The following is a 9149-nucleotide window of genomic DNA, read 5'->3' as shown; positions in this document are numbered from 1 at the left end:
TTGCTTGCTGGAAGCTGAGAGTTATCTGCCCATGGTCCACAACTATTTATAAAAGGTGTTGTCTCCTGTAAATGAATTTGATCAGTTACAGCATAGCAATAAGGTCAATATCAGCTCACGTCCTCCTCCAGCTGGCCTTAGGTGCAGTTGAGAAACAAGTGTAGGGTGATGCCAAGCCAGTGGTGCAGATACAGGAAAAACAAATGTGGAAGTGATGAAGGAAGCAGCACAGAAATAGGAGGCATCTACTTGATTGACGCTTCTCTCTGTAGCGTTTTGAATTCCAACTCCAGCGCCAAGCGTAAAATGACAAAAAGCATTCTACATTGCACAGAGAGGCAGGAAAAAAAAATTCAAAGAATAAACAGTAAAAATCTTTATTGGCAATATATTTAGCATGACCCTCAAACCAGATTATCCATAATCCAAATAGCAGGTCAGGAGGCAGTAGCAAGTTTTTTAAAAATTGGACAGTGTTGCCCTGATTTGCTCCCAGTACAATTTGAGAACCTTTGTGTGGAACCTGTTGACATTCACTTAAATGCAAATCACATTTCTGTACACTTTTCAGATATAGTCATATTCAGTCAACTGTAGTACCAGCAAAGATGATCAGTTTCAGCGCTGTTCTAGATAAAACGTGGGCAAAGATTAGTACCTATTCTTCCAGTGTTACATGCAATTTTCAGATGCAATTTGGGAGCAAGGCAGAGAAAAAATGCACTCTGGTAGTAAAGTGCTCTCTTTTAAAGTAATTAGTAGCTAGTCATTCTTGGTCACTCCTGGCTTTGGCCTTAGTTCTTAGTTCTCTTGCCAATTTGTGCATTAAAATTCAACTAAAAAGTTCATTAACTAGCAGCCTAGACATGTGGCAGCAGACTCTGATGCTATTCCAGCAGAAGTACAACATAGGCTGGGATTTTCCAGTTTCAGTGTCTCATTTGCTTTGTGAAAAGGTGGTCTGAAATCTCACCTGACATTGCTTTTTATTCATTCATGGGATAAGGGGCAAACCAGCTAGGCCAGCATTCATTGCTTATCCCTAAGCTAAGAGTCAACCACATTGCTGTGGGTCTGGAGTCATATATAGACCAGACCAGGTAAGGATTGCCATTTCCTTCCCACATAGTACATTAGTGAACTAGATGGGTGTTTCTGGCAATTGACATAGGTATCTAACAATGGCCACGAAACCAAATTCCAGTTTTTTTTTGGATCAGAGATAATGGGAACTGCAGATGCTGGAGAATCCAAGATAATAAAATGTGAGGCTGGATGAACACAGCAGGCCAAGCAGCATCTCAGGAGCACAAAAGCTGACGTTTCGGGCCTAGGCGTTCATCCAGCCTCACATTTTATTATCCAGTTTTTTTTTGTTTTATTGAATTGAATTCCACCGTGTGCCACTGCACAGGGGTTCCCAGAATATTACCTGGGTCTCTGGAATAACAGCCCAGCAATAACACCCCTAGCCTGTCAACTCCCCCACAGCAACGCCTGCTATATCTTCCTCCAATCAGGCAGTTTGGAGGACAGCAGTGGGCCTTCCTTTGAAAATTAATTCTCCCACAGCTGAAATCCTGCCCAGCAAGAACGGTCAGCTCCTGCACTCGGCAGCGTCAAAGTGTGTGGCTGCTGCCTGGATGACATTGAACATCACAAGGGCCAAGGTCTTGGCTGTCTTCCTTTTGGGGTTGGAAGGTGTTCCGAGGTTGGGGAGATATGGGAAGCGGTCCAGGGGCAGGTAGCTCTTTGTGGCCCTGCCCTGTATCCAGTCATTCAACTGTTCACAAATTAGCACAGATTGAGGGAGCCGACTCCTTGGTCTACCTGTAAGGTTTACCAGTCATGTGGTCTGACTCTTATTCGTCCAACTGGAGTTGAGATTACTGTAGCCCATGTGGGAACAGATCCAATGAAAGGCTGAATTTGGGCATTTCTTCCCAGAACATAATTCAGACAGAGGTGGGATGGATTCTGTGAAGCGACAATCCTGCCTAATTAAGTTGACTTCCAACCTCCATGACTGGATGATTCTGCACTTAAAAATCAATGAGTGAACAAACCAGGATTTTTGCAAGCCCCATCTCCTAGCCTTCCCAATCTTTGAATATAATCTATAGACAGCAATATTGGGAGAAGTCTGATGTACACCCAAAATTACCATGTGGGAACAGGAAAAGTGTTAATTTACAATGGAAATGAAAATCAGAGGCAATTCATCTTCAAATCCCTATAGTGAGAATGGCTAAAAGTGGCTTCAATGGCTCTCTGAAGTAATTTGGCTCCTTATTATCTGAACCTTATGAAACTTCTGATTTGGAGCAAACACAAGCACAAACTGGTGGGGATGGGTGGGGAGCAAAAGGGAGGGGGAAATGAAGATCAAATTTTGACAAACATGCCCAAAATTATTTCACAGATTTTCGATATTGTGGGCAGCCAGGTTATTGCATTCGAATATCCCAAAAGGCAGGAAAAAGACTGTGTCAACATTTGAAACCTGCCAGATTCCCCCACACAGTTGCACACATCTATATTTTAAGAGGTTTGATACCTATAGCAATAGTGTATAAATCCCCAACATTCCAAAAAAAAATTCTTGCAAGCGAATTGTTCGCATTGACTTCTCAATAAAAAGTAGATTACAATACAATGAGGCTGGAAAAAAAGGATAAATCAAGGAAATGCAAGGAGGAAACAGGTTTTAATTTCAATAGCTTCAGGATCATCTCAGCTTGTAACCCCAGGCAGGAATATATCCAAGCTGCAGATATCTCCTGGTGTTGTGCAATAAAGTATCAACAGGTTGGTAAGCTATTACGTAGATCCAGATTCTTTGTTACATCAGTCATATTGGCAAGGAGATCCAGCTCCCTTTAAGGTTCAATTTCTTCAGTCACAACATTTATTATCACATCCTCATTGCTTCGGCGAACCACTATTGACAGGTTTGGATCCTTTTTAATGGCTTCACTGACGTCACTGGATGAAGTCACCAATTGTTTATTGATATTAATAATCACATCATGGTCCTTCAGGCCACCCCTGTGAAGGAAAATAAGAGGAGAATGGCTCATTATTCTGGAATCATTTGACATACAGACAGACTCAGGGTCATTTTACTGCTCTCCAAACATGTTTTTGTATCTGCTGAAACCACACAAACCTCTGCCAGCAGAATGAGGAGCTGGAAAAGATAAATATGCACGAGGATGACAACTATCAACTATTGTTGATGGCTGTATTTAGCAAGACTGGGGTTTGCACATTCTCTCCGCATCTACATGAATTTCCACCAGCTGCTCCAGTTTCCTGGGCAGCTTAGGTGGATTGGCCATGTTAAATTGCCATAGGTGCCCAGAGATATGCAAGCCAGGTGCATTAACCAGGGTAAATGCAGAGTCACAGGGATGGCAGGGGGTGTGGATGCAATGCTCTGTGGAGGTTCAGTTCAGACTGGATAGGCTGAATGGCCTCTTTTCACACCATAGAGATTCCTGAATTCTATGGCCATTTGGCCCAACTTAGCTCATCCATCCTCAAGGTCTCTAAGCTCTCTCAGCATTGTTTTCAACCGTACCATAAACAATTCAAAACACTTTCAAAATGCTGGGAAAATGCTGCAGATGCTAGAAATCAGAAACAAATAAGAGAATACTAGAGAAACTGAACAGTAGTGTAAACATTTCTGTTCTGAAGGTAAGTGATGTGATCTTTCATGAGATTAAGGTTCACACATTAATGCCAGTTGCTGTGGGGTCATGGGAATTGTAATCATCTTATTAGAAATTCTAAGAGATACTCTCTATTTCTGTTACTTTCTCACTGTCCATCAAAGATGACAGTTTTCCATCAGCATTACAAATTATTCTTCTGCCCTAATAACAAGAATAAAGCCCTGGAGAAACTCAACAGTTCTGGTAGTATTTGTAGAGACAGAAGAACAGTGAATGTTGAGTCCAATGTAACATTTAATTCTGAAGAAAAGTCATGACTACTTGCTCTCCATAACATCAGCAGAAGCACCACTGCATTTCCCGTAACTTGCATTAAAAACTCAAAAGCTGCTACTACTTTTGGAGCTATCTTGTCCTCTTAAATTCCTGGGTTGGTTGCACATAAAAAGTCAACTGATAAATGTTGAAATTGAAATAAAACTTGTACAAAACAGAATAAGGGCTGGCCATTTTGCAATTGCTTATGTTTCTAGTAGACTATACCATCAACATTATTGGATGAAGAACAGCAAGAAACTTGGGAGGTGGTGAGACGAGGGGCCTGAGACAGTACCTTCCCTTCCTTTTCCCCTTTTAGTTAGCTGTTTGGCATGCATTCAAATAGTCGGCATATCAACTTGCTGGTGAATGCACTGCCTCTGCTCTGCTCACGCTTACTCAAATGAACTGAGCTTCATCGACTGTCCAAGAAAAACTGCAAAGGCACAATTAGATGACGTAAACACTAGTGGTATTTTGCCAAGATAGGTCCAAATATAAAATAAGTCCTGAGAACAATCCACGCTAAATCACAGGAGTCAGAAACTAGCTATGTAATTGCTAATAAACAATTTGTTTGACTTCCTTTATTTATCTTTGGTTAGCTATGTTTATTTTCAAATAACTGTTTAACTTTAATTTATACTTGAACATTTGTAAGTAAGTAAATGTTTCACCAGATTTTCTTGAACAAATTAATGCATAAGATATTAAAAATAACTGTGGGGAGTATATAATATGGAGAAAGATTGCTCACTTAATAGAGACATAGATATAGAAAATGGGACTGAAAGTAGGCCATTCAATATGATTATAGCTGATGATCCATCTCAGTATGCTGTTCTCACTTTTGGCCACACCCTTTGGTCACTTTAGCCTTAAAAACTGTATCTAACTACTTCTTTGAAACTTTCAATGTTTTGGCCTCAACTGCTTTCTGCGGCAGAAAATTCCACAGGTTCACCACTCTCTGGGCAGAGGAATTTCATCATCTCAGTCCTAAAAGGCCTATCCCACATCATCAAACTGCAACCCTTTAATGCATTCCAAACACACTAACTTGTGACAAGTTTCAAAGGCACCTAATGTATCATTTAGAGGCAAATCTCTAATCTCTGCTCACAAAACCTGAATCATACGATTTCACCGCCTGCAAAACAACCATAAATCGCTGTGTATTTTGGCAGGAGGCAAATTCTGGGCGCAGATTGTGAATTGCGGTGGGATAGATTCCAAGTGACCTCTGCCGATAAAAGGGTTCCAAACAAAGCAGCCCCAGAGAGCAGCTTAGATGGGGAGCCGATGGCCTAGTGGTATTGTTACTGGATTATTAATCCAGAGACCCACATAATGTTCTGGGGACCCAGGTTTGAATCCCACCACAGCAGATGGTGGAATTTGAATTCAATTAGAAAATGTCTGGAATTAAGAGACTAATGGTGGCCGATGGAATCCAGAAAAAACCATGTGGTTCGCTACTATCCTTTAGGGAAGGAAACTGCCATCCTTACCTGATCTAGCCTACATGTGACTCCAGACCCACAGCAATGGGGTTGACTCTTAACTGCCCTCTGGGCAATTGGGGATGGGCAATAAATGCTGGCCTAGCCAGTGACGCCCTCATCCCATGAATAACTTCAAAAAATTTTGCCCTGACATGCTGTTGAAGGTGGCCTGCGACTCTTGGAATCTAAGTTTTCAGTTTGACAGCATTCCTTTAATTATCCATTTGTACATTTTTAAAAATGCTAATTTTGACACTCTACCCTGTCATACTAGTCTTATTACTGTCTCACTTTTGAGAAAATATCATGCAGCTGCTCTGTATTTGCCGAGGCAGGATTCGAACCTGGGGCCCCAGAACTTTGTCTGGGTGTCTGGATTAATAGTCCAGCAATAAAACCACTAGGCCTTTACCTCCCCATCTGTGCTACTTTCTGGGGATGCACTGTTTGGAACCCTTTTAAAGACAGAGGTCACTCAGAACGCAACTCACCACAATTCACAATCTGCACTATCTGTAAATCGCCACAATAGCTCATTTCATCTCATGCATCCTTCACTCTAATTGAGACCTCTTCACATCCATGCCAACCATTGCGAAGCATGCCTGAGACTATACAGCTGCTCCATTGCTAACAGCACTTACTTCAAGCTCCATAACATCACTCAGCCCCACTCCTGCTTCAGCCTAACTGTTGGTGACACCCATAGCCATGTTCTTCTCATCTCTCAATTGTATAATTCCATCGTCTCCTGTCAATCCTTCAGAATATTTTGAGTCATCAGAATATCCATCATACCAAAATCAAACTCTTACACACTCCCTAACGTAGAAAAATGAGATATATTTTCAGTGCAAGCTTAAGTTTCAAAAATTCGTAGGAGACAAGATAATTGGCAGGGATATCAACACTAAAAAGTCTTTGCTCAACATGTGCCTAGTGTTAAACAGTTCCACATAATTTAGCACCATCTGTTTCATTTTAAAGTAACTTGGCCTATCACATGGAATTCCTTTACAAAACATTGATTGCGATGTATTATCAGGTATAAGGGCAAGAGTTCACAAAAAAATCCAGAAGCTCAAGTTTTTGTCAAAAGCTGCAGTAATCAGGGAAGAATAGATTTTCACACTAGTTCATATGTCACCTAAATGTAATAAGTACATCTTTACATTGTCATTCCACACATTATTTATTTTTATGTTTCTCAAGTATTGCAAGAAAATTCTTGTACCGTGTAGATTTTCCAATCTATACATACCAATATTTCGACCGGAGGATGATGAATTCAGTTACAAGTTCAAATATTTATTCTACCTTTACCAGAAGCTAATTATAACTGGTTTATCTTCAAGCCTTTGAAATTCCCTAAAATTTTACTTTTAGGAGGATTCAGCCTTCAGCAATAAATTACAGGATTTTCGGTCTGGGAGTGTACAATGTGTCATCCTTCTCCAGACTGCTTAGGTAGAATATCATACCTCAATCTGAAAGCTTCTCTGTTCTAAAGTGTTCCACAAATAATGCTGGCATAAAGGTATGAAATCTTTGAGTAATAATTTCCACCTTTGATTTGTTCTGGCTTTTAAATTAAGGAACTTTATGCATTTGAACCTAATGCCCACAATTATGGAATAAAAGGGAACACAACTCAATGTTTTTCATAGTCAATAGCTTACCACTAAGATTCAAATGAGATTAAAAGTACTAGGCATGATTAAACATACAGAAGTTATTTTCTTGTCTTACCTGGAAGCTGGTGTTCGCGGAAGGACCTCGATGATGTAGGCTCCAGCATTAACATCAGGAAAATCCTTCTGGCGCTCTTTCAGTTCCTTTGCAAAGCTGAAAAGCAACAAAGACTCTGCAAAACTATACGAATTCAAAAAGAAAACTGCACCAAATCTTCCTAATTTAGTGATTTTACTTTTTGGTCAAAGCAAGATTATCTTCCACCATGATATGTTACTGAATTCAAATGCTGAGTTGCATAAGTAATATGTTTGAAGTTATTGTGGTTACAGTCTGAATCAATCTTTCAATTTTGTTTTACAAGTAAAATACCACTGAATATCATGCAGATGATTCACTACTGGCAACCAACATACTATTAATTTTGATTGGTCAGCTTTAATTATTTCCCTAATTTTATTGCTTGGTTCTACTCAGTTGAAGGTTTTGCTCACTCCGATAACATTGCTTCCCATCCATCCTTGCCCTATTCCTCTTTATCCAAGTGCCACAGGGAAGCACGGTCACCTTTAGGCATACGATCAGCTCTCTCTCACACACAAATAAAAAATACACCACCCTATTTCTTTCACCCTCCAGTGTCTCTGGTTTGCTGGATGTCTGGTGGACATCCATATTTCAGCTGCAAAATGCTCCTGCTAAAACACTGGAACAATTAAAGCAATACATTTCCATTGAATATACACAAAGGTAGAAGATTTCAACCAGTAGTTACAACAACTTTCAATGCATTCCAGAACTTAAGTTCAGATTCAAGAATTTAGTTTAACAATTAACAGTGTTGACTACAATCACCGCCACCATATACTTCTCCATGCACGAGCTTCTGAGCATATTCATTAAGCTAGGGATCCTACATTCATTTGCAAAAATTCATGACTTCAGTGGTTCCAGGTTTTCTGGCTCCTTCTTAGCTGAGAATTCTTTGGATAACAAGTTTTAAACTACCGTCTCATTTGCAGTCTCCCTCTGTCCTCTTGCAGCTTCCCTCTCCCCCCACACCCCATCACAGCCTCATCTTCTCCCTTTATACTCACTCGCAGCCTCATCCTTTATATGTAGCCTCACTGTGGCCTCCACCTTCGTGCTGCATCCCCCTTTGTCAACCCTCCCTGAAGTCTTTGTTCACCCTTCCTCCCCAGGCCACTTTCTCCTCACACCCTCAGGCTTCCAAATACCATCACCTTCCCAACCATACCCCCTTCCTTCCCTGTAGTTTCTCATGAATCTCAAAGGCCAGTACGCAGGTGCAGAAAGTAATTTAAAAAACTAGTAAAATGCTATTATTCATCCTAAGGGCAAGTGAATACACAAGCAGGCAGATTATGCTTCAATTGTACAGAGTATTAGTGAGATCACATCTGGAATACTGTGTATAGAAACAGCCACCTTGCTTGAGGAAGAAAATACAGTGGAAGCAGCTCAGAGATTTACTAGACTAATTCCTTGGATTCAATGGGCTGTCTTGTGGGGAAAGGTCTAACAGGTTGGACTCTATCTGCTGGAGTTCAGATCAGTAAAAGGTGACTTGATTGAAACACAAAAGATCCTGAGGGGTCTTGAGATAGATGTGGAGATGTTTCCTCTTATTGGTAAATACAGAACATTTCAAAAATATAGGGTTATTTATTTAAAACAGTGATAGTGATTTTGTTGTTCTCAAAGGTCATGAATCAGATACCTCCACCATCCCTAGACCAGCTCTGCAGCAAATTCCATTAGTCCACCACATTTGTCCTCAAAAACCTAAATTAACTTTCAGTCCCCAAACTACTCAAATATAAAATTCTCATCGGTTGTTTAGATCCATGTAGTGTCTTGTCATTTCTATAGCTTTCTTTAATGCTGCAAGCCCACCTCTCAAATATCACCATCAGGAATCTGCATACTTTGA

The 9149-nt window shown here is 40.4% G+C and overlaps 1 protein-coding gene across 1 annotated transcript in view; it reads right to left on the bottom strand.

Moving 5' to 3' along the window:
- Nucleotides 1-361: 361 nt before the first annotated feature.
- The window catches only part of htra1b (HtrA serine peptidase 1b), a 45830-nt gene continuing 37042 nt past the window's right edge, over nucleotides 362-9149 (bottom strand). Inside the window, exons 8-9 of the mRNA XM_048551400.2 lie at nucleotides 7253-7348; nucleotides 362-3048 (exon numbers count right to left, since the gene is read on the bottom strand). Of these exons, the coding sequence (XP_048407357.1) occupies nucleotides 2880-3048; nucleotides 7253-7348 (265 nt within the window). The 3' untranslated portion in view covers nucleotides 362-2879. The remainder of the gene's footprint in view (nucleotides 3049-7252; nucleotides 7349-9149) is intronic.

The sequence above is a fragment of the Stegostoma tigrinum genome, chromosome 20 (assembly GCF_030684315.1).
Source record: "Stegostoma tigrinum isolate sSteTig4 chromosome 20, sSteTig4.hap1, whole genome shotgun sequence".
Lineage (NCBI taxonomy): Eukaryota > Metazoa > Chordata > Chondrichthyes > Orectolobiformes > Stegostomatidae > Stegostoma > Stegostoma tigrinum.
Note: the sequence above shows the minus strand (reverse complement) of the source record. Positions and strands in the feature narration are given on the sequence as shown.